The sequence below is a fragment of the Eschrichtius robustus genome, chromosome 2 (assembly GCF_028021215.1).
Source record: "Eschrichtius robustus isolate mEscRob2 chromosome 2, mEscRob2.pri, whole genome shotgun sequence".
In the NCBI taxonomy this organism is placed as follows: Eukaryota; Metazoa; Chordata; class Mammalia; order Artiodactyla; family Eschrichtiidae; genus Eschrichtius; species Eschrichtius robustus.
The window spans coordinates 103,380,675-103,406,863 of record NC_090825.1 but is presented as its reverse complement, the minus strand read 5'-3'; the positions used below and the strand labels follow the sequence as shown (position 1 = coordinate 103,406,863).

General features: G+C 42.1%; 1 protein-coding gene across 3 annotated transcripts in view; it reads left to right on the top strand.

The window, feature by feature from the left end:
- The window catches only part of ZNF608 (zinc finger protein 608), a 102,252-nt gene that overhangs the window by 27,680 nt on the left and 48,383 nt on the right, over positions 1-26,189 (top strand). For all 3 annotated transcript variants that reach the window (XM_068535781.1, XM_068535782.1, XM_068535783.1), the window contains one exon: positions 15,133-15,388. In XM_068535781.1, the coding sequence (XP_068391882.1) occupies positions 15,133-15,388 (256 nt within the window). The remainder of the gene's footprint in view (positions 1-15,132; positions 15,389-26,189) is intronic.

The window sequence follows — 26,189 nt, the reverse complement described above, 5'->3', positions numbered from 1 at the left end:
TTAGTTTCTTACTTGAGTCCTCACTTTTGATAAGTGTTAGCATTGAAGAATAAAGATGATTAAAAAGCTGCTTATCTTAAAATGATTTGCCGTTGAAGAAAATGCCCTTTTTATTTTTATTTTTTTAATCTTTATTTTATATTGGAGTATAGTTGATTTACAATGTTGTGTTAGTTTCAGGTGTACAACAAAGTGATTTGGTTATACATATACATATATCTATTCTTTTTCAGATTTTTTTCCCTTATAGGTTATTACAGAGTATTGAGTAGTGTTTCCTGTGCTATACAGTAGGTCCTTGTTGATTATTTATTTTATGGAAATGCCCTTTAAAAAAATTAAACAAAACAATTTAAATTATTTTGGTTATGACTATTAGATTTTAATGCTCTGTGGGAAAAATTCATGATTAACTTAGAGAAGATAGTCTTTCAGTGATGTAAATGAATGCTTCATTTAGTTTTGATGTATAAAGGAATGGTATTAGAGTTTCTAATGTAGCTGTAAAATACAAAAAAGTCTATTAAGAGGTATTGAGTCTTTTTGAGCATATAAAATATGTATGCATATGTAAGAGCTGTATGTTAATATTAAAAATAAAAATAATTGGAATATTTTAAATATTTTTTATACCATATTTAAATAATTTTTTAAAAAAGCAGTATATGTATATTATCTGTGAGTTTTATGAAGCTTATTACCATTATGGCAAAAATAAGTATGCGCTTTTCTTTTTTTTTTTAGTATGCGCTTTTCAATTTTAAAAAGATACCAGTTCTTCTTGACTGATGATTTAAATCATAATTCAAATCAACTAGATTTAAATTTAGCTTAGTCTAATGCTAACTCTCTTTGCAGGTGTTTAGCAACTGACTGGAATTTACTGTGCTATTAAGGGATAGAGTACTAGAAATATACATTTTAATGTAAATATGGAAAGTTCCATCGCCCACAGGGTGCTTATAGTTTGGTATTCGTGTATAGAATATGTCCTCCATCATTTGCTTTGTTTTGGGGGATACATCATACAAGAATTTCTTATTCATTGGTTATATATCCACTAAAAAGTGTGGCTACCTGTTTATTTTGGAGCCGATCTCTTATGGTTCTATGTGAACAGGATTTAGAGTAGGTATTCTTTGGTAGGTATGAGATTGAGTGAATTGCCCCTAAAAATTAGTCTTAGTAGTTTGTTGTAGCCATCTAAAATGTATCCTGAAATAAGACACATGGTAAAATTAAATATTCTGGAAATATGGATGCAAAGATAGTGTGACCCTGTCTCCCACCCCCTGCTAGCCTTCATTCCTTTTCGACACCAGAGAGTAACTAAACTGGATTAGTGAGTGTGATAGTATACTTTTTAAAATTTATATTTGTGCTTTCTTTTGAGACCGTTTTCAGTTTAGTTTGATTCTTGAAGTACCCCTATGAAATAGCTAAGGCAAGCATTCTTAATGCCATTTTGTGGACGCTAATCCTGATTTCATTATTAGATTTAAGATTCCTCCCAGGACACCAGTTTCTGGAAGAGGAAAAATCATTGTTCCTCCCAAATCAAATCAAATAATATACCTGATTCTAAGTATCTGTAAATGTTTGACTATAGATTTATCTCCAGATATTTTGAAGTTTTTCATTTCATTTGAAAAACCTTCCTCTGGTTTCCAGAGACCATAGGAGCAGGTTTTTAACGTGCTGGTTTAGCCATGTGACACATTGAATAAGTTCTGAAAACATTGCTTTTGTGGTTTTGGTGGAAACTGTGTGTGGATGACAGGGGCCACTCATGCTGTCTGAGCGCTTACTACAGGATGGAGATGATAAGGGCTTGATTTGGGTGATCTCATTTCATGTGTACATTACATTAATTACAAGTTGGTAACATTATACACTGCGATCCCCACTTTATAGGTAAGGAACCTGAGGCTTAGCAGAGTTAAGTGAAATTGTAAGATGATGCAGCTAGTACGTAAATGATCTGAGAGTCAAACACAGAGACTTATTTGTGACACACACGCTCTTACTCAGTTCAGAAGCGTTAGTGGGACGCTTGGCATGAGACGTTGACCTGTCCGTCATGATACTCTGTGAGAAGCGGCTTCTGGAACCGATGGTCCTAGTTGTTCCATTTATGACTAGACTTCTGGATGAAAGAACCCAAGTTTTTGGGATTGCTTGATTCATTTCTAGCTCCCAACCAAATGTGTTTGAGAACCATAATTTCATTTCATTCACTGGCTTAAGAGAAAATTAAGATAAAATATCCTGGTTTTCAAGATTAAAAATGTGACCAAAAACACTTTGTAGTTACACAGGATGCTTAAGATTCCTCTACTGGAATAGAGAGGTATAATTTATCAACAGTGTTGTTATTTTGAAAAACTTGACTTGTGTGTAAGCTCTGTGCAGGGAGGGATCTTGGCTGTCTTGGTTATCGTTATGTTAGTGCCAAGCTGTCATAATAAAGAGATGTTCAATAAATATTTATTGAGTTTTTAAAGTCATGACTGCTTAAGTTAGAATTGAAGTATACCTCCTGTGTCTCTTTTGTGGGTTATGACTCCTGATTTTTGATGGGAAAGCTAAGCATAGTAGTATATTAAAATCTTTTTTTCTTTTTCCCTCATTCAGAAATGAATCTATGTGCTTACTCCTTATTCCTATACTTCTTCCTGCTTCCCTTTTTTCCTTCCTTCCTGCTCTTTTCCAGCACCTCCCATCTCATCCCTTTTCCCTCTCCCTGGTAACATTCATTGGAGTCCACCGGTGAACCTAAGTGAGCTATTGAAAGGACCAACATTTCCCATTAACCTAGAGCAGGGGCCAGCGAACTTTTTCTGTAAGGGGCGCATAGTACCTGTTTTAACCATGTGGGCCCAGATGCAAAATCATGGATAATATGTAGGTCCTTACGTGATGAGGGAAGGAAACAATCTCTACAGATTTTTTTTTTAATTGATGAAAATTAAAATCTAATGATAGTAATTGAGCACAATTTGTTTGTAATACAGGTCTACTAATGAGAAGAATGGAATTCTCTTTTTATGGGGGGGTGATAACATTTCACTTCGTATGGGTTCAGAGTTAGTGGTTGTTATCATTAAATTGATTGTAACATTTCATTTGTAAAAAACATGCTTAGCTTGTGGGCTGTACAAAAAATTGGCAGTGGGCCGGATTTGGCCCAGTGGCCTTTGTTTGCTGCCCCTTGAACTAGACTGTGGACTAAAGACATCCCAAGCAGGGTACACCGCTCCTGATATTCTTCCTCTGTAAAGGATCGTTGCCCGGAGACTGGAAAGGCAGGGTGTTCACAGTGGGGGAACTGGGACTTGCAGGCTGGGCGCAGGAATGTAGGGAACGAGGGCACATGTTTTTAAAGGTACCAGAGTAGGAAGATAGAAGGGAAGGCGAGTGAGTTTATCTCTATTTCGGGTCTGGCACTGATTCTCAAGGGGAGGTGCCTTGGACCCTTCAGGACATCCTTTTGGGAAGGGTAGGATCAGGTGGGGGCAGTCTGAAAAAGCATATTCAGAACGCCCACCGGTTTTGTGATACAGCCTCCTGAAGTGAAGGTCTCATCATCATCTTGGCTGCCAGTGACACAGAAAGATGGCGGCAGGAGCTGGCATTTGGGGATGAAGTCTGGGTTCTCGCAGATCAAGTCATCTGATCTGCAGTCATGGTGTTGAGTCATTATTTCTTCACCTGGATTGAAACAGAAGGTTCCAGAGAGGTATAGGGCCCACACTGTGGGGCTGCCAGCAGCTGTTAGGGTGAATTTAAGGGCTCGCTATTGAAAAGCTAGCAGTCTTGCTCTTCTGGTAGATGGGGGGGCGGGGCCCAAGCCAGCTCCCCAAGGGTGGGCACTGTCTCCCCTTGACTGCTCTGTGGTGTCGGCCACCAGACCTCCCAGACCATGGTGACCTTGGACCCTCTCTTCTTTGGTTTTGGTCACTCAGCTCTCTCCTGGTTTGCTGTGACCTCAACAGACACGCCGTCTCCTCTCTTTCTGCCCCATCAGTGTTGGGGCCTGCAGGGTTCTGGCCCTTCTCTTCGTACTTTTCACGTTTCCCCTGAGCCATCTCGTCCTCTCTGCTGGCTTCACCGCTTTCTCCCTGCCAGTGACTCCTCTCTAATCTAGATCATTCTCTTGAGCTCCACGCTGTTCTGTCCATCCGCATGATCGACATCACCCCACCACCCTCCGCCCATCCTCCCCATCCCAGGGAACAACGCCCTGAGTCCCTGAAACAGAAACCTGGACCTGGTCCTCGAGCCTCCCCACTTCCCCACCTTGCAGAGCATGGCCTCTCCCCCGACCCTCACCGCGGCTGCACCCTCTTCCGTGGGTGACTCTAGCAGCTTCCTAACTGTCCTCCTTTCCTCCAGTTTCAACCCCCTCACACAGCTTCCTTTTTACCACAGAAACTATCCATCCTCCCATGCCCCCGCTGTCATAGGCTCACCGCTCTCTGCTAACTTGGCAGTCACCCCCCCAAATTCTTATCCTGACCTGGGCTCTTCACAAGCTGTCTGTTCCTCCATCCTTAATGTTCCATCTTTTTCCTGACCCCCTAAGCCCCTTAACTGACTGTGCCGTCCAGCATGGCTCAGCTCTGCCCACACCTCCCGCCCTTCCCCAGGCTCAGTCCTGAAATTCCTTCAGATCCTTGGTGCTCCCACAGTGCCCTGGGCCTGACTGACCACCGCAGCCCGGACCCTACACTGCTCTGCGGTCACCGTTGGTCTCCCCAGCGTCCTCGGGGCCCTCTAGGGCTCACGGAGCAATGCTTGGTACGTGGTGGCACCTGGCCACCAAGATGAGGGAACGACTTCCCCAATGGTGAGGGGGCTTTAATCAGCAGCCCTTGTAAAGAGGAGGACACAGGGTCAATACACCATCTCCCATCACACACACTAAGTCCCACGCAGTAACACGTTGGCTTGTTGATTTCAGGACCTCTGCACAAGGAGTTGAAATAGTCTTAATCATGTGCCTTCTCCCTTCTGCATTAGCATTTGTTTCCTTTTATTCTAAAGTGGAATGGCTTCGCATCTTTTTAATTAAAAACTAGTTTTTAAAAGAATTATGAAAGTAGTACATATTCATGTTAAAATTCATGCAAGCACAGAAGGCTATAAAATGAAAATCGATCCCTCACCATTGCCCTGCATTTTTTTATATGGATTAAATTTCTAGAAGGATGAATAAGAAACTGTTAGAAGAGAGGATCTCCCTGGAGAATGACCTGTTGACTTTTAAAGTCTGACTTTTCCCTCTGTTCTCAGGAGGGAAAACAGAATTCTGGGCCTGTGGGCAGCTTTTTTGTCGGGGTTTGGGAGGGTTCTGTGAGAAGAGAACTTTAAAAGTTTAAGTAATGGTACAAAGCTTGGTAGAGGGCGTGGCAGCCTTCACTGGGATAGCCTGTGGTCTCTTGTTTTGCTCCTGACCTTGCGAGGTAACTTACCTCTTAAGACTTTAGTTTCCTTAGTTTATAAAATCAGATGAGAAAGCCCACTCTTGCCTTTCGGTAGAGCTGAAATAAGAATGAACGTAAAAAAACCGAAAAAAACCCAAAAAAGGTTTAAAAAAAAAAAAAAAAAGAATGAATGTGAGTGTCTCCAGGGTGTCCTTGAAGACAGGTATGGAGGTGGCTGGGGGAGCTTCGTGATTTTCTTTCGTTCTGTAATCGTCCATCTCTGTGATGAACTATGGAGAGCTTTACTGAGTTGTTTGATTTGATATGAAATTAAAATTTCAAAGCTTGCATTAAGAGAGTGATGGCTGTTTTGAATCAGTGTTTGGAAGTTATGGAAGGATGAGGGATAAGACATTGATGCTGACTGAGCATCTTAGACCTGAATTTATGTGAGCAGCGTTTAGGTTTTGCAGGGAGGGAATGGTACCAAGATAGTATGTTGGGCAAGATGTCACAACTGCCTCCTTCCGTGGTTGGCCCGCCCTGCTGTGGAAAGCGGGGCTTTGACCCTTTCCAAAGTGCCATCTTAGTTCCCATAAGGTGTGACTCAGGCACTTCCTTGTTTGAACTTGTTATGACCAGCATGTATTGTGTCTATAATTTAAATGTCTAAAATATTCGTTGAAAATACTCCTTTTAGGTGGTTGCAGGTGAGATTCTCTACTATAAAGAAAAGAAGTACTGTTAGTTGAGAGGATTAGGAATAAGGTGATTTTTCTTTTTTTCCCCAAACAGCCTTTTCTTTCCTTCTTTTCCCTTCCTTTTTCCCTTCTTTAAATCATATCTGTGTCCAGAGATGGTTGAGGATGATAGGCCTCCAACCTTTCCCTAATTTCAAGGGGAAATTGGGGTCACGCAAAGACAGGCAGTGCATTGATGGCCTGTATCTACGAAGATACCAGTAGTCAGGGATTTTGAAATTGATTTGCTTGCTGATACAGGTGCACCCACGCGAAGCAAAATGCAGAGTTAAAAATTCAGAGTTTTACCTCTGGGCCACCTTTTTTAAATGTTTCACTGTTAGGATTGGGGGCCAGATCTAATTGAAAGAAATGGGATTTGTGTGGAACTCTTCAGGAGTTTAACTTTATACAAAGTAAAGAGACTTGTGAAAAGGATTAATCCAAGAAGACAGACTTTTATTTATTTATTTATTTATTTTTGGCTGTGTTGGGTCTTCGTTTCTGTGCGAGGGCTTTCTCTAGTTGTGGCAAGCGGGGGCCACTCTTCATCGCGGTGCGCGGGCCTCTCACTGTCGCGGCCTCTCGTTGCGGAGCACAGGCTCCAGGTGTGCAGGCTCAGTAGTTGTGGCTCACGGGCCTAGTTGCTCCGCGGCATGTGGGAACTTCCCAGACCAGGGCTCGAACCCGTGTCCCCTGCATTAGCAGGCAGATCCTCAACCACTGCGCCACCAGGGAAGCCCCCTAGACTTTTTAAAATAGCTTTACCACTGCTTCCTTTCTTTGTGTGTGTGTGTGTGTTTAAGTGTCTTTCAAAATAGGCAGGATGTGAGGAAATCAGAGAACCCTTACGAACAAGATAGGAAAACATTGATCATTTCCTGCTGTTTAAAGTATGCCCAGCTTGCTGAGCAGTGGAAGATGTCACCGACACTTATAAAACAGGTGAAGAATCTGTCGCTCAGCAATAGGACAGATGTTTCTTTTGCAAAGAACACAAATGAGGCTAAGTATGTGACAACTGCTGTGGAAAGTGCCTGAGGCTGAGTCCCCATGTCCCCTCCACCTCCACTGACAGCACTTTCCTGTGGAACTCAGCACAGCTGATGGAGGGCCTTCTAGGGGAGAATTTGGTTTGGCTTCAAAACAGCCATCAAAGAACTTAAGACACTGAGTCTGGAGTAGTTGAATTACACTCTGTCTTTCCATACTCAGTACCTTCTCTTTTGCTTTGAAAAATTGTCATGGCTAGAGAATGAAGTTAAGGATTGTCACTGTGGTTTAAAATATATTTTACACCTGTGGCTTGCCCGTGTGTGCCTCTGCCTTGTGACCTACACGTATGGAGTCACTTCTGGAGTGACACACTAACAGTCAGTGACCTTCCCTTGACCACCACCCCCAAGCAGCGCCACAGAGACCCTGGGTTGGCATTCTGCGATTTCAGCATGGCTGGGGTCCTGGTTGGAAAAGAAAGCATCCGTCTTGGCCCCAACTGGCCTTGGGGCCAGAGCCCTGTTTCAGCCCCAGGCTGAGCCCTACCCGTTCAACGGAGAAGCTTCTAAAAGCACTTGAACAGCTAAAAAGTACTTTGGCTTTTTATTTGGGGCGGTCTCTGGTCTTTATACCCGGGGATGAGAAAATGAAAATAATGGTATGATTCCAAGTCATTGTACATAGCTGTTGCTTTTGGAGTCGGATGATTTAAAACAATAACAACAGCAAAACAAAACCTGAAGCAGCAGCCGCATAGCACAGGGAGATCAGCTGGGTGCTTTGTGACCACCTAGAGGGGTGGGATAGGGAGGGTGGGAGGGAGAAGCAAGAGGGAGGGGTTATGGGGATGTATGTATATGTATAGCTGATGCATTTTATTATACAGCAGAAAGTAACACACCATTGGAAAGCAATTATACTCCAATAAAGATGTTTAAAAGCAAAACAAAACAAAGCCTGAGCTTTGGTTTCCGTGAGGTTTTTAGTCGAGGTTTCTGGAGGGATGGCAGTATTTGCTTGGACACAACGAGGTGCACCATTCTGAACTGGGTGTTGGGAAAAGTGATCAGATGCGTGCCTCCTAACGTGTAGAAAAGGGTCAGAAATTACCTGGGGAGGTAGGTTTCAAACATCTTGTGTTCTCTTTTACATTGAGAAGAGTTTCTTTTGCCGTTTGACCAATGTGGGTTCAAATTCTGGCTCAGCCGCTGACCCTAAGTGACCTTTTAAGTTTAAGTTTCTTATTCCTCATCTGTAAAGTACTTTCAGTCATAGCCTGTGAGGACTGAATGGGAGAATGCACAGTATAATCCCTCCTGTGTTATATGTGTTAAACCGTAGCTACTGATGTCATTAGTGGTTTTACAAGAAAGCCCATGGACTTTGAAATCAGAGAGGTTTGGCCTTGCATTTCAGCTCTTTGGGTAAGTTGCCCACCCTCCAGATCTTCAATTTCTGCTTCTATAAAATGGGGACATAATGAGTGTCAGAGGAGATAGAAAACATATGGGGGCCTGGTGCACAGTCGGCCCTTAGTAAGAGTTTGCCCCTGTTGTGTGGCAGCAAGTTCTAGAGCATGCGTTGCCCTGATCACGGTTCTAGAAGGAAGTCTCCACTACATGTAGGAAAGATAGACTTAGGAATGACAGAAATACAATTGTTGCAGTTGTGTCCGACAGGGATGGAAATTTACCCTTGACGAATCATTTTGGGGAAAAGATCGGTGCTTAAGGAAACCATTTTTTAAGCTTCCCTTGCTCTACTCATGAAGCAGTGATGTCAGGCAGAAAGGGTAGTTAAAATGCAAAGTGATAGACTGCGCCAGTGGTCACCTTTAAAGAGCTGTGATTTCCCCTACACGAAGTGCAGTCTCTGTCTAATGCTTTTTAAATTAAAGAGGTGACTGTGGGCAATCTCATAAAACAGCCAAATACCAGGATATGGAGAAAATGTGAGCATTAAGTAATTGTGCCCTGGCGCGCTCATAGAAGGTAAAAATATTGACTCTGAGCAAAATAATAAAACACCGCTCCCACTCTGGTTGTTGGCGACCTGAGAATCCCAGGATTGAGGGGTTAAGAGCAAGATGAGCATGGAGACTTGTGGCAACAGATGGAAGAAACCTGGGCAGGCTCCCCAATGGGGGTTCAGACCCGCCCCCGGGGTGTGGGAGGGAATCTTTCCTTGAGGCTTGCCCATCTCCAGGCTGTGAACTTCCTTCCCCTCTGCCTGGCAGCGCTAGCCCTCCCCGCAGCAGAGCCACCTGACTGTCCCTTTGTTGGGTCTGAGCGGAGCGGGAGTGCCTGGAGCCCCCCCAGCCCTGCCCTGCCGACCCCTCCTCACTTGCTTTCAGTTTGTGGGTCCTGGAAACCCATCACTGGCTGCCACAGTCCGTGCTCACGTGATGCAAAGCTGCTGCCACTCACGCTCCAGCTTTGCAGCCTTCCTTGCTCATCGGCACTCAGGAAGCTCTTGAAATAAGGTGAACAGAGAAAATATTGCCAGAATCTCTCTGCAGATTTTTTTCCCCCAGCCCTCTGATTGCACACCCTAAGTGCCGCTATCTGTGTAAATAACCTCTTCTTCCCGGCCTCCCCCTCTCCTCTCTGCTCCCCTACTCCCATACTCTTAGGCTCTCTCGAGTGATAAATAGCCAGGCTACTGCTCAGCGTGCACCAACACCTGGGAATAATCATGCAAAAATAACAGTGAGAGACTGCCGCGCGTCTGTTCTTGACATTAACTTTCCTCAGTTTGACAGGCTGCCACCACCAGCTGTTAGACTTATGGGTCTTTCTTTTTTTTTTTTTTTTCCCACTGGAGATGGCTGCTTTCCTGCTTTCCTCTTTTGGGCTCTAGCAGGTTACATCAGTGTCCCGTCAAGATAACAGAAAAGAGCTTTGACAAAGGAACCATCGCTAAAACCGGCCAGTTCTCTCTCCTGCTCTTTTATTCCATTTATTGGTATTATTTGACTAATAATTCCCCACCAGTGTTTAAATGGAATATCTGATGATTACTATTTTAGGGTACTTCCCTCCAGAAAGGTATTTATAACTGCCTCTCTTGAGTTGCCTTTGAACGTAGCAAATCCTAGCATTGGGCTTTAAAGGGCCATGCCACCTATTGTTTTCTTTTCAGTTCAGGTCTCAAGTATATTTGTAATAATAATAATCATATTGACAATGGCAATAGCTTTTATTTATTGAGGGCTATTCCGTACTGGGCCCTGGGCTAATGTTGTTTGAATGATCTCAGGTAGTAGTCACCTTAGCAGCCAAGTGTTATTTACATTTTACAGATGAAGCCACTGAGTCCCAGACAGATCAAGCAACTTGCCAAGGGTTCTTAAAGGTTGAGATGGATTCCAACTCCAGAGACCGATCCCTGCCCCGCACTGTCTTCTACATGCTGTGTTTTGCGCTCAGGCCACCATGGACAGCCCCTTGGATGAGGTTCTACAGCGACACTTGTACTTTTGCTGGATTTGTATGTTGATTACTGCTACAGTCTTGCCCACTCTTGTTTTGCTAGCGGCGCCTGGCACACAGCAGGTGTGTTAGTAATTATTTATTGGGTGGACATGTGATCGAGTTGAGGTGAATAAAAGGAGACTTTGGGGGGAGCAGCGCACAAAAAAAGAGGTACAGCTAGAGACGAGTAGAAGGAGATTTTCTAGAAGTGTAGGACTCATCAGGGCCTGCTATAAAGGGGGGTTGGATTAAGCTGGTGGACGGCTGCCAGATGCCAGTGTATGAAAGGAGCAGTATTTCCTCAGGCTGAGCTTCTCAGGGTTAAGCCCTTTTTCTTATACTTTTAACACACTTTAACCGCACTTAGCCATGCATTTGGAGAGGATTATAGATTTATGTTAGACATAGTAGGATATAAAAAGGAGCTTTGTAAGAGTGGATGCAGGGTTAGAGAACTGTAATATCAGACCAGGGACTTTCTTTTTTCTTTTTCAAAGTCGTTGTTTACTGAGTTAAGCACCATGCAGAGCTTTCACTGGGCATGAATTATCTCACTGCGTCTTGACCGCGACCCTGTGCAGCTTATTGTTATTCTTATTCCCATTTCTTAGGTCCAGACACTGGGCCTTAGAGTAGCCAGGTCATTGGCTCAGGGTCCCACGCAAGCAAGTACCACCAGGGTCAGGATTTGAATCCAGCACAACCCGAGGTTTATCACTACCCAAGTCCAAGTGTATGTTGCTTCCTCCCCAGACTCCCTCATGGGAACTGTTGCTACTCTCTGTCTTAAGGAGCCTCATTGGGTGAAGAAATTACGTTTCAGTGTATGATCAGTGAGTGACCGAGAAATCAGGGTGCAGTGGAGTTGACCTTTTGTATAAGGCAACAGTAACTGTTGAAGATCTTTCAAAATCCTGCGCTACATATGGTGTCATGTGACTGTGTATTTAGCCACCATGAGATACACAAGAGAACCAAAACCTTTTTGAGGGGAACTTCTCCCACTGGGGGTGTTAGCTGGTAGAAAGAAATGGCCACACTCTGAATTATTTCCCTTTCACCCCTCTTTTGTCTCTAGTGTTAGTGTATGTTGAACCCGTCCTGTGAAGGTCCTGCTTGGAGGATGCTGCTTTTTTTATGCTCATCTGGCCTGCCCCTAGAGATGCTTAATTGCCCTTGCACACAAACAGATATGGGCCACGGTTTTGTCTACAAGGAGTAAGTTGGGTTAGATGACCTTCTACCGCCAACATTCTGTGGTTGTCTCGGAAAAGCTGGAAACGCCAACTCACTGCTTGTGCCTGGGTAGGTCACTGCAGGCTAAGGGAAGCTCAGCCCTGTCAGTTGATGCCACGAGGAAGGTGGGCCCAGCGTAGCACGTGAGCCAATTATTATGTCACGAGATAGTGGAAATTCAGACTTTTCCCTAATTTTTTGTGTTGGTCAACAAATGGAAAGGTTTTTTAAAAGTAGCATACCTGCCAAATAAAACCTGCCTCTGGGAGGAGCTATCATTCCCCACCCCTTTTCCAGTTGGTGAGCTCTGGGGAAGAGGGACCCCCAGTAGACCACATGGGAGGTCTTTGTTCTCCACTCCAAATCCTGAAATCTCAGGGGAGGGAAGTTCCCTTTTCTACTCTCACTGATAAGGATGATCGGTACCTGTGGGAAAGGGAGTTTTGAGCTACATGGAGGAAGGGAGTACAGTGGAAAAACTAAGAGAAATTCACTTGTGCAAGTCAAAGAGTTGAACCTTTAAAACTGTATTGCCTATTGAGTTTTCCTATCAAGTTTAAGAGTTTTAGACTATTATCACATTGGGGGGCTGTTTATGGTTAAGTTCATATTTATAGTCAAACTCCTCTGAATCTTAGTTTTTTCATTTTAAAACAAGCATGCACAGGGCTCCAAGGTCCCTTCTTTAAATGTCATCAACTGAACTGTTTTCATTGCATTTGAATTGTGTTAATGGAAATAAGCACAGTTAACTTGCCGGTAGGCCCAGGATACCATGGCCTCTCCCATCAAGCTTCTAGATTCTTTAGAAGCTTCATCTTTGAAATTACATAAATATCCCAAATAAGTATGTGAGTGTGTGTGTATCTCTATACAAATATATTCCTAAGCAGAGTTATACTGAAATAGGGATTTGGTCTAGAAATTCTGTTGTGAGAGGATTCGTCATCACTATTAGAAGGCCAAAGAATACATTTTCCAGTTGAGGAACATGGGCCTTGGTGAGGTTAAATGACTCTCCCAAGTCACAGGCTTAATTAATGTGGGAGGTGGAACCACAGTCCTGGTGTCAGCACACCCTGTACCTATAACTCCTGTTGTACATGTTGCCCCAGGGTGTCCTGAAATTCAAAATTAGAGAGTTGGTACTCTCTGAGACTCCTTCCCTCTTTTATTTTATTCCATTTTCTTGTTTATCTAACTGAAGCTATATTCGTTCTCTTGGAATTAACGTACGCTGTCGATCAAGGACACAAAGGATATTTTGAGAATATTGCTCCACTTTGTCTTTTCAGTTTACATGTGTAGCACCAAATTACAGTTTACAACTAACTGTACAAATTAAGAGGTTGTTGGGAATCATGCGCCAAAAAAATGTGCAGTATAGCTGGTTTATAATTTTCCTTGGTCTTTTTTTTTTTTTTTTTCTTTTTTAAATTCTAGAAAGTGATTTCAATCTCACGCAATCTTTTAGTTGTAATAAAGACTACAGGGTTGCATTGGCTCCCCCTGCCCTCCTTAAATTTTCTTCCTCAGAACCCCTTTCTTCATTTGTCAGCTCAGTTTTAAAATAGGAACTATCGGTGTGAACTTTGATCCATGTTAAGCTGCATTTACACGAAAGCATAAATCACCAGATCTGGGGTTTGGGGCTGTTAAATGCTTTCCTTTCTTGGGCTCTGTGATCAAGAAGGAAGAACAATAAAAAAGCATGGAGCAAAAGGAGTTTTATGGCAGCTTCGAGAGCAGGAAATTAAGTTTCTTTAGCGTGCAGTTGGATGAAGGGCTGTTCTATTGCATCTTGGATCACTCAGGCATGTGAACGTCGCTGTATCGTTTTAGTGAAATGCAAACTGTAGAAATAGTTCCACAGTCATATGAACAAGAAGCCCACACAGATGACTGCTTCAGCTGTTTATCTAGGAGCACACTTCCTCATATGACTTCTCTTGAAATACACTCTTTTTGTGTGTGTGGTTTTGTTTTTGTTTTTTTTTTTTTTGACGAACAAAGACTCTATAATATTATGTCTGTAGCCAAACATTGATTTCTTACAAACGTTAACTGAGAATATATAAACAGACTAAGATGGCATTTTACCAGAACAACCTTCTCTGTGTCCTTTTTACACATCTAATTTGTTAGCCCAACTGATAAAATACATACGGTATCATCTCTTGTGTGTAGGTGGTATCTCTGTGCAGCCTGAGGACATAGGTGATCTGGAATCCTGGTGCAGACGTGCTGCGTGTTTGGCTCTTTCACATTTGATAACCTGTCAGCAGGGCCAAAGCTATTCCGTAGCAGTCACAACAATGGTTAAAATGGGCGGAAGGAATGAATGAGTCTGTTGACCGTCTACCTACTTAGTACATGCATAGTCTTTGGTTTCATTATGGCCTGACTCCTAAACTTTTTGTGGTCGAGGACTCCTTTGCTTGCTCTCCTCAGGATCGGGGTGCAAAGGAGCTATTGTACCACAAGATCTCGTTTTGGCTGTCATTTCTCTTTTCGGACATAGGGAGGGCTGCTGAGTCTTGGTCCAACTCATCAGGAATCTTTGTTGAACCACTAAAGGATTTGTGCATTGGAGAAACTCAGATTCTGTTGAGCACACATATTTATTTCTCCATTTATATGAATTCTGCCAAACTTTGCAGTAGAACACTTAGTTAAAAGTTGATGCTTAATACATGCTAATAATATCCAGTTTCTGTGTTTCAGTGTGTGTAATCAAATTTATGTATTTTATATATTTGGCAGAGTAGTTAATCTATTTTAGTAGTGATTTAATTCATTATGGTTTATAAAATACTTTGAAAACAATTTTAGTCCATCTCCTGTACTTGAATGGCCGGTGATGCCTGTATGGGTATTTATTAGAGTTTCTCCTTTGGAAAATACTGTAGTGTTGAAGATACGATTTCACGACAAGTGGGAAATAGTCTTCATTTGGCAAAGCATATTTCATTCACGTCTCTGGAGGCTAAAGGTTGTTAATTGGTGAATTTAGAAGGACCTTGAAGGCCTGTCTATAGCACAGGAGGCTAGAGCTCCAATGTTTACCTTGCGTGTCATGAAAAACGAAAATGCTTATTTCTATTCTGCTTTGTATTTTGGCACCATTAAAACACTCAAAGCGTATTATAATTGCAAATGGAATTTGGAATGGTGATGTGTTCTGGAAGTGATGTAAACAGATTGCATTGAAAAGAGCGCCGAGCATGCAGCACCACTGCAGTAAGCTTGTCTGTCTTTCAGGTTGACCCCCTGTTTACAGTGCCAGCACCACCGCCGCCGATTTCCAGCAGTCTCACGCCTCAGATTCTGCCCTCCTACTTTTCCCCATCTTCATCCAATATTGCAGCACCGGTTGAACAGCTTTTGGTTCGGACTCGTTCCGTGGGTGTCAATACGTGTGAAGTCGGAGTAGTGACAGAGCCAGAGTGTCTTGGGCCCTGTGAACCCGGGACCAGTGTGAATTTGGAAGGGATCGTGTGGCATGAAACAGAAGAAGGTAAATACAATTTATTTTTATCTATTTTTCCCATGCCCTCTTCCTCATGATGTATGTGTGTCCACCTGCAAGGGGAATTTGCTGTGTGGTGTTCAGAGAGGACAGAAAAGTGGTTTCTATGCTCTCTCGATTTTTGTTGAACTAAGAGCTATGTTTCTCTTTTTGTTCATGGCTGCTTTTACATTCACGATCAATCTGGTGTCCCTCAAAGTGGTTTTCCGCTTTAAGCGCTAACTTGTTAGGACTGTGAGAAGCAGGGTGAAGGTTACCCTTTCTGCTAGGAGGTGTCGTGGAAATCAGAATGGGACATAGATCTCAAGTTCATTTCCTTCTTGGCTTGCTAACAGATCTGTCTCCGTGTGGGTGTCGTGGTGTTGTTGAGGCTTATATTTCCCTTCTGAATCGACACAGGGTTCCTGCATTTAGCAAGGGCCATTGCTGTCATGTGACTGTGGCTGGTTGGTACTGAGAGCTAATGAAGCCAAGGTCAAAGGCTTAAGCCCCATTTGAGCCAGTCAGTTCTTTTCTGTGGCTGGAAACATAGCACCTCCCCGGCCCCTTAACCCAGCAAGCCCTCTGGCAAGTGCTATTCATTAGTCACAAGAGAACCCAAGGTGCAAGAGAAATGGATCAGGGTGAATGTCTCATTGCTATTGGAAATACACATCAGGTGTATGTCGTACTGACAGTGGATCCAGACCATGGTTGGCCACATCTCACATCTCATATGATCATCAAATAGAGCGTGTTTCAGATGGCCAGTGTCCTTGGCAGAGGCCAACAGATAATTACAAACTGAATATCAAGGAGAGAGCTGCATTGCTCTCTCACGGGGGAGTGAGTAGAGGAGAGCACATAAGAAAGAAGCATGCCCCAGGGTACACCAGGGGACCAAAGGAAAATGAAAAACACAGGGGAAACATTTTTTCCTCTGAGCTGGATTGGTCAAGGATGAGGAGATGACTGTTGTCAATATCATGGTCTTTCGGGAGAGGAGTTCAGAGCAAGGATAAGGGTAACAAGAAGAATCTGAGACACAAAATCATTGTTTAGGTTCCTCTATATCAAGGGGAAAAATTGAGGGCTGAAACTCAAAGGAGAGGAAGTAAAATATATGCTAAAGAGGCTGAGTTGATGGGAAAGGAGAATATATTGGGGGTAATTGTTGGGAAAGAAATAGTTGGGAGAAAATAGTTAAGAACAGTGACAAACTAGGGAATGAGAATAAAAATGAAGACTGAAAATCAGGTGACAGGTGTGAGCATAACGGTCAGAAGGCAGAAAACAGCCCAAGCTGTTTCAAGATAGGAAAAAAAAACTTAAGGGGAAAATATTTGAATTCTACATATTACATTGAATATACTCTTGTAGGATGGATTTGATAAGTAGATTAAAAATTTTTGTGGATAGCATCAGTAAGGAAAAAGCAAGATTGAATTATGTAAGAAGCGACCAGAGAAAGGGAATGAAAGCAGTAGATACGGGGAGCTCTCTTATTTGCTCAAATGGAACTGAGCAACAGTTAAAATTTACTCTTGGTTTTAGAAATTTGGGGGGTTTTGGGGCTCCTCCCTCTTTGTACTTTTAACTGGAAAGCCATTTAAAACAGAACTATGCAACCACATTGGGAGGAATTGATGTCAGAGGAGCGGGAATTAAACCTCTCCCGTCTTGCCTGCCTGTTTAGACCCTGTTCAGTGCAAGGGGTCCATGTGGGGAGACGGCTTCTCCCTCATTGCCCGTGGGTTGTGCACAGTGCATCTTCCCTTAGATTTTCCCTAGAGCAGAAGTGGTGGATAAGAGCTTGAGACTGGCATCTTGGAGAGAAAAGTATAGAAAAGGCATCAAGACATTAATAAGGTTAATTAGTAGAGGTGCTGACTTTCAGGAACAAAAAGATTTGGAGAGAGTAAGGGTTAATTCCCATCAACTCGAAAATCAGATTTTCTTGTAACTTGGATAATTGACTCCTTAGGGTGAAGCACTGTCTCCCCTTTCCTAGACATGACTTGGTGCCCATCTGTATGAGGCTTGTCATGATTTTATTTATTCCAGCATGTGATAGGACAGCTTCCCGCAGTGTGACCTTCCTGCATGGTAGATGTTGTAAAATTAAATTGAAAATTAAAAATCCAGAAAGTTTGTCGTTCTGGAACAGCTCTAAGGCTTGGGTTATTTTTCACTGTGCTTAGGAGTCTGCTGGGTTTTGCCTTTTAACCTTGGCCTCTAAGCCTCTAATAATAGATGGGATTATTTGGCGGGGTGGGGGGGAAATCTGTGTTTAAGAAACTGTAGCAGTACGTGAGTTGATCAGGAATTCTGATACTCTGGGCATGTGCTTAAAGAGCTTTCATCATCATTATTATTTAGGAGTGATGTACATAAGCCCTCCCCGTTTTCTTCCTGTTCTCTGAAAATCCGTCTCCTAAGTCTGATGTAACTGCTCTGATCCACTGTGATCCATGCTTCCCTGTGGGTGGCTTCCCTTCATTCATAGGGCAGACCAGTTGCTTTAGAAGCTGTTTAGGCACAGCGGTGGAGCCCTCAGCAGCTCCAGCCTCCTTTGAATTGCCTCACATTTTCTAGGATTTGGAGTGTGTGGATATTTACTGTGGTGACAAGAAGGAGATGGGGCTGTTAATAGAGTTATTCTTGCTGAATAAACTAAACTTCTGACCTCCATAGAATTTGAGAACTCGCCTTAGGAGAGGCCTGGGTCATTATATGTGTGTTTAATGTGTAACCATTTTCAAGAGCATTCCGTTTGCATTTTTTTTTCGGTACAGTGTGTTTAGAGCTCTTGTACCGATTTAAAAATTAAACCCACTTGACCATTAATTTTTCCCTTTCGGGAAAAACAAAGAGAGAAACAGAACAAACACATTTGGAGCCACTTATTTGGCAGAGCTAAAAAAAAAGATGGATTTGGGGGGAAGCGAAGGGAAAGTAAGCTGTGGCTGTTTCTAGTATAAGTTTTCCCTAACAAAGAGCGTTTGTAAAACTGTCAGTTGCCTTTGACTAACGTCCTATAGATTGAGTTGAATAAAATCTCTTCCTTGGTATTTTCATTTTGAAGATATTGTGTAACTGGTAGTGTTTTTCACAGACTCAATTTATGTGCATTCACGCATATGTGAAGTTTGTGTGTGTGTGTGTGTGTGTGTGTCTTAAGCTCCTAGAAGTCTTAAAAGCTCCTATCTGCAGTCTTTGGGGGAATATTGAGTGTACTTGTGATTTCGTTGGAAGGTGGTAGGAACAGCAAAACTGGAATATGAAATCCCCACTAGGTACCTAATTGTTTCTTTTTTCTTTTTTTTTTTTTTTTTTTAAAGATCAAATTTATAGAGAGAATGTTTTGCTTATCTCTTTTAAATTTTATTTATTTATTTATTTATGGCTGCGTTGGTTCTTCGTTTCTGTGCGAGGGCTTTCTCTAGTTGTGGTGAGCGGGGGCCACTCTTCATCGCAGTGCGCGGGCCTCTCACTATCGCGGCCTCTCTCGTTGCGGAGCACAGGCTCCAGACGCGCAGGCTCAGCAATTGTGGCTCACGGGCCCAGCTGCTACACGGCATGTGGGATCTTCCGGGACCAGGGCTCGAACCCGTGTCCCCTGCATTGGCAGGCGGATTCTTAACCACTGCGCCACCAGGGGAGCCCCCCCTAATTGTTTCTTATGCTTGGAATTCCTCATTTGAGGAGTGTTCTTTTTAATCACAGACTTTCCCGCTTGTATTACTGCCACAAGTCCATGAAGTCCTGGTTGCCTAAGAACCAAACTATACTTGGGAATAACGTGTTAGGAGAGAAGTTCCCTCTGGAAATAATTAGTGGGTTTCAGATCATGCTTAGTAGTAGAGAAAAACGATTACTGCATTTGGATGTATAGTTATTCTACTCTGATCTTTCTTCTTTGAGGTGAATGCATAGGAGCAATGACGTATCGTACAAAATTACTCACAGATGTTAGAAGGAATTTCCTTAGCATTTCATTCCTGACATTTGGGACACACATGCCAGTGTATAGTTACTATTTGTTTGAAAATTTGCTCTTTTGGGAAGGGAAAAACAGAAAGAAAACATGGTGTCTACGGCAATGTATGTAAATACCTATGTGTTGAACTTGGCTTTTTAGCTTTCGAGAATGTGTTTTCCTTTTGATTCTTACTGAATCCTGTTTCTTACTGTTCTTTTTTTTTTGCCCTCCCCGAGAACATACTTGTTTTGGTTGGGTCCATTATTCATTGTTATGATTGTTGTTTACCACAGCTCTGCCATTCTGTCCTTAGGCAAAGCCACTGAAGAAAAGGAAGTGAGAGAAAGAAAATCGGTATTTGCCAGTGATAGTGATGTCCTTTTAAACATCTGTAGGTTAGAGATAAGTGGTTCTCAACTTTGTGCCTGTGAATCACCTGGAGGGCTTTTAAACCATGCTGATGCCCAGGCACCATTCCCAGGTATCTCTATGGTCTGGGCTGGCAACTTGGTCTGGTTTGGTGACCTGCCATTGGTGTTTTTTCATATGTCCCCAGGGGCTTCTAATGTGCAAACAAGGATGAGAACCATTGTCTCAGGGGAAAGAGGGGATGTCCTGGCCCTTTGCAAGCTGCTCAACTTTTTCCCTTTAAGGAAGTCACATGTATTATTGTCTCATTTTCTCAGGTATGACATGGACAGAGACACCTGCCATGTTTACCTTACAGGGTAGATAATGTCTGTCCAGCTGCTGTGGTGTGACAGGTGAGCATAGCTGTTTAATGACTGTGCTAATGAGAAGGAGGGTCCAGCTTTGATCCTGAACATGAACTCCACATAGGTTTTGTGGGGCTTAATGCACAACTAATTGGTGTACCGCTCGTCCTAATTTATTAGTACGGTGGGGTGGACCTTAGTTTGTTTCTCCAGTGAGCCAGACACTGTGACTTCATCTCTGTGTGGTCTGCTGAGTTATTTTTGAAATAGTTCCGAAACCCAGAGTATTAAGGAAAGTTGATAAAAGTAGCAAATAAAAGATTGTATTCAGAAAACATTGAGAGTTTTCAGAGGGGTTGATGGGAGTACAAATGATGACTTACGAGAAAACACCTAGTGTGAGAGGAAGAATGCTTGTTTATGTCAGGTCCTTCACCTGATGTTCTGTGTGTTTTCTGAGGAAAGAAAAGTGATCTTGAGAATTCGTGTTTGGATTAGAGAAGTAAGTGATTCTCTTTTAAACCATCAGAGCTGTTCTTAAATTCTTCTGCTTTTTCTGCGTCTCCAAAGTCATACAGAGGATAGTGTTTAACTGTGCAGTAGAAGGGGTTTCAAGCTAATTCATTAAAAAGCAAATGATCCGACATAATTGACGACCGATCTAATTTTTGGTATTGTTATTCCTATTCTGCAGTACTTACTTACCAATCTTTTTGAAAAGAGAACATTCTTTTTAAATCTTGATTCAAGAGATTAAGTATGAATCCAAGCTTACTTTGTATTTTTAGTGACTGAGCATGGAGTTGGTGCAGTACTTTAATGATTGAAACGCTACTGTTTGTTGAGATAGTTCCCTGTGATCTTATAAGTTCAGCTTTGGCTCACAAGGGGAGTAAGATGCCCACTTTCACTTCTGCATTTCATTACCTGCCGTCCCAGTGATGATTACAACCGTGCAGTGATGGGGAACTTTAAGATGGCTGATGGGCAGGCTCTGTATCAGTACTGTGCTCCGTGGACATAAACCAGCCCCTAGGATGTGAGTTTGGCAGGTGAGCATAGTTGTTTAATCACTGTGCTAATGAGAAAAAGGGTCCAGCCTTGATCCTCAGCATAAACTCCACAGAGGTTTTGAAGGGCTGAAAGAACTACTAGTTACTTCCGCTCTGTGTATCGTGCTGGGCATGCTTGCTCCCCCGTCACCTTCCCGGGCCATCTTGCAGTGGTGGTCGCTGATAAAAGTATGGATTGTTTCTTGAAATTCATCACCATTGGCGGTAGAGCAGCTCAAAGGATGCCCCTTCCACAGTGTGCAAGTGTTACTCATTTTCACCTGCAAAAGGCAACCCAAATAGAAAACCAGATCCATATGTTTGCTGGACCATATGCCAGCTTAATTACCTCTGATTATTCTGTGTACAATGGTGAAAATTTTTTTAACAAACTAAAATTGGTTTGATGATGTATATTATAAACAACTACAAAGCTCATATCACAGTTTTTTTTTAAAGAGTACTGAAACTAATGTTACTAGCTTCATAGAAAAATACAGAAGGTAAAAATGGAGGCGAGGTCTTCACATAGTAGACACTCAATAAAGATGTGTTGACTGAAGGAGAGAGTAAGGAAGGGAGGAGGGAAGCATTGTCTGGGCCATTTTCCTGAGTTTTGCTTTATGCTTTCTTGGACCTGTTTTATGCTTTTCTGATGAGGTAATGTGGCCAAAATCTGGATATGATGAGTGATTGTGCGTTGCTGAAAAGCCATAACGCAGACAGTCACTTCATCTCTTGTTATTGTGAAAGATAACCTGCTATCAGGTAGGATTCAGCTTAATGTTTTTGGATCAAACATTTGTTCTTTTGTGTTATTTGTATATGTATTTTGGTGGTGACATTAGGTGTTAAGTAATGAAGTGGTAAGTTTCAAACTCACTGTATTAAAGGCATTTTGTTTCCCCTTTTGGTTGGTTGATATTGTAGCTAAATATAGTCCTGTATGTGAATACAGAATGTAAAACATTTTAAACTAAACTTTTCTTAGGACTAAGGTATATATAGTAAAAGATTTAAGAAGTTGTCTTACAAGATTTGTGGGTGTGTGGTATTGTCCTGTGTGCTTATTTATCTTTTCCCTGTAAAGGAGTTGGTAAAAAAAATCTGAGTCTTAATATTATAGTGACTCGGAACTGAAGATACTATTTTCTAATTACAAAATTCACACAGTCTCATGGGTTGCAAAGAATAGCTGTTGGCCCATCTGGATTAAAATATGAATTAAAATATTCCATTGACTTTTTTAAATACAATTTTTTATAGCAGCTTCTCGAGCTATAATTTACATAACATACAATCCATCCGTTTAAAGTGTAAAACTTGATGGCTTTTTAGTGTATTCAGAGTTGTGTAACCATCACCACAATTAATTCTAGAACATTTTCTTTACACTCCAAGAAACCCTGTATTCATTAGCAGTCACTACCACTTACCCCAGTTCCCCATTTTGTAGACTTTTACATCTTTGTCCTTACCTGATTCTTTGTTGTTTTTATGTGTAAATATACGTGTTTTGTGGATAAGAGAAAGGCTTGTTGAGTACTTACTCTGTGCCAGGCACTGTGCTGGGTGTGCTTGCCAGGTAATTTCCTTCAGTCCTCAGGACAAAATCCAAAGTGAGCTCACTCTCATTATATTTTATTTTTTAAAAAAAATTTTATTGGTGTATCGTTGATTTACAATGTTGTGTTACCATGTTTTAAAAGAGGAGACTTAGGGATTCACCTGTGCAAGGCAGCGCACCTGGTGAGGGAATTTGAACCTATAGTGGTTGGACTTCTAGAGCCCTGGCTCTTCACACCTCCTCCTGGGTGTTCTGGATTTCTCTCACTGCTCGAAAGACCCTGTATATCTCTCAAAGTGCTCTTTGGAGAGAGGGAGTAAAAAGTGATGTAATAGCTGGAGTTTTTATCTTTAAGTGTGGAATGATAGGAAATTCTTTATAGGTCTAGCGTCTGATTTTGGCAGGAGTCATTGAATCCGCTTCAGCTGGGTTGCTGTATACAAACCATCCCTTTCAGCCCCACTATGCTGTAAGCTTCCTTAGTGCACAAATCCCATCTGTTTTGTTCACTGTTGGATCCCCGGCGCCGGGCACAGAGTAAGTACGCCATACATATTTGTTGAATGTTGAGTAAATTTGCAGAACAAAGTGATATGGTCTTGATACCTGTTTAAGTTTGAATAGTGTTGCTTTCTACTCAGGAATATGCTACTTTTAAATTAAGTTTGGCCTACACAATCTGGAAAATAGAGTTCCAGAAATCTTCTTTGTCACTGATTTTTTTTTAAAGCCATTATAAAATCTGACAATGTTTCTATTGTATTTCAACTTCCAACCTTGCTGTTATTAGACTTATTTCCACAAAAAAGGAGAAACAAAATATTTGGCGTGCTTCTTCCCTTCAATCATTTACATCCTCAATCTGGTTTTAATTTTTTGATTATAAAAGAAATACATGGCCATTTTAAGACATTTGGGGGAAAGAAAGAAAAAAGAAGAAAAAAATCTTCTATGATCTCACTATTCAGGCAAGTACTTCAATTTGTTGATTTCTTTCTTAACTTTTTAAATATCTATTTAAAAAAATGTAATGGAGATCATTCGGTAGTATACTTTTGAATATTCCTTTCTCTTCTTTTAATCTTAACATTAAAAGATAAGCATTTCTGATGTTATTAAAATACTTTCTAAGACACATATTACATTGTAATAAAATATTACATAAAACGGACACAAAAAATTTAAATTCCTCTCATGGCAGCTATTTACATTGCCTTCAACTCCTTAGATAGCTGTCGGCACTGTGTCTTTGTGCATGAAGTTTTTGTATTGTTTTATGGACTTGCGATTATTATGCTAGCATCAGTTTTCAAGAAGCAAAATTGCTGAGTCCAGGACACAGGCATTTTTAATGCACTGGAAGACATTAACCACTTAACCACTTTCCCAAAAGGTTGAACCGGTTCACACTGCCGGGTGGAGTGCCCTCCTCGGTTACCTTTCCCAACTGTGGCCTCAGTGACATTTTGATGACAAAAGGCATGAGGTTGTAAGTCAAATGCATAGCTTGCAGTGCCCATATCCAGGGTCCTGTCCTAGACAGAATGGGAATGGGACTTTCCCCTTGTAGTAAATATCAAAATGGTCCAGCCTGAGAAGGCAGGTGTGCAAGTGAAGTGATGTTCCCAAGAGAGCGGGCCGCCGGGGCTTTGCCTGGTGGAGGGCTTTGCCTGGTGGAGGGCTTTGCTCTGGATGGAGGGAGCTTCCGATTTCACTCCTGCTTGTGTCTAGAATGACATTTTACAGCTTTTTTTTCCCCCCAGTGAAAGAAGTTAAAGAGACTTTTAGATCTGAGGAATTCAAACACCCAGGGGAGAAAATTAGCCTGTCAAGCATCCATTCTGAACTGGGAGGAATCTAAGTCACTCGTGTTTCTGTCTCTGCAAACATCTTTCTTTTGGGTTCTTCTTCTTCAGAATGAGGACAGGCGAAGGACAGGATCTTTATAGGAAAACCTTTGCGCCACATGATTTGTTGATAACATATAGTTTATCACTTGCCATATGCCAGCAGTTTTCGGATTTCTCTGTGGCACATCCCAGCCCTGCCCTGCCCCCAGCATTCCATTTCCTCTCATAGCCTCTTCCCTTGGCAGCCTCTGTGTATAGACACAGCAGGAGGAAGAACTATCCAGGTAGTTTTTAAAAGTAATACCTACCAAAGCATTCCCATATGTACCCAGGCCTTCTGTTTTCAGAGAAGTTTGGCTAATATTTCCCAGGCAAAAGCAAACTAAGCTGTAGGGAGAAGGAATAGCATAAATTGCAAAAAAGCTGTTCTCAGCAAAGTTGGGGGAATTAGGCTCATGGGCACAATTACAGAGTAACCAGCGAAGTCTGATGGAACAGCCCGGAGACCCAAGAGGGGGGGGTGGATAAAAAGTGATATGAGGCAGGCAAGACCCTTACTGCTCACTTGATAATTGCTTTTAACTGAATAGTAAACCGAGCGATTATATACTCACCACACCCATATATATATTCATTTCCTAATGATGCCTTCTGACTCAAATATATATTTGAGACACTTTCATAGGATTGCAGTCCTCGGGTGTTAGAAGTATGGCTGTTTCCTTTACATGGCACATGACACATTTGGCAGGCCTGAACAATTAAACAGTTTTGCCCCGGGAACTTTACATTGCTCTGCCAACACCATGTAATTAGCATCTCATTTATGTGGAAAACTCCTATAATTAGCCCTATTATTCTTCTAGAGAAACTGGGGTCCAGACAATCTAAATAAAGTGGCTGTGTACCCTTTCTGGATTTCTAGATTCTACCTAAAATGATCAGCCTTGCCTAGTTTTAAGTCTGTGTTTGTTGATGTATGTGTGGATGAATATAACCAATTATTTTAAAAATATGCTAAAAGGCAAATAAACATTTGCTTGTCAGTTTGAGGTTTTGACTGAAATGTGGGAACTCAATTCGGCTTATAGAGGGAAATGTTTTTAAAAAATTTAATATTCACCAAATATTTTTACAAAAATACCCCAAATGTCATTTTCGACTCCATATTTCCTAACAAGAAAAAAAAAAAAAAAAAATGGCCCAGCACTTCCCATGCGTCAGAGGCGGTACCACATGTTCTTCTGGCTCAGTGGGCAGCCTGTTCCCGCCAGCCCTTCAGGGGCTCACACGTACATCTGCACCGTTGGTATGTTGCCATGTCGATGTCTTCTTGGTATCCACGTTGACAGACAATTTTTGAAGGAAGTCAAGTTGAAAGAGCTGACTACGGAGAACATGTAATGTGTCTTTTTTCGCCTGAGTATCAGCAGAGACCGACTTGTTTAAAGAGAGCCAACGAATAGATAAATAAATTTAAAAAAAAAAAGCGGGGGGAGGGGGGGCTTCCCTGGTGGCGCAGTGGTTGAGAGTCTGCCTGCCAATGCAGGGGACACGGGTTCGAGCCCTGGTCTGGGAAGATCCCACATGCCGCGGAGCAACTGGGCCCGTGAGCCACAACTACTGAGCCTGCGCGTCTGGAG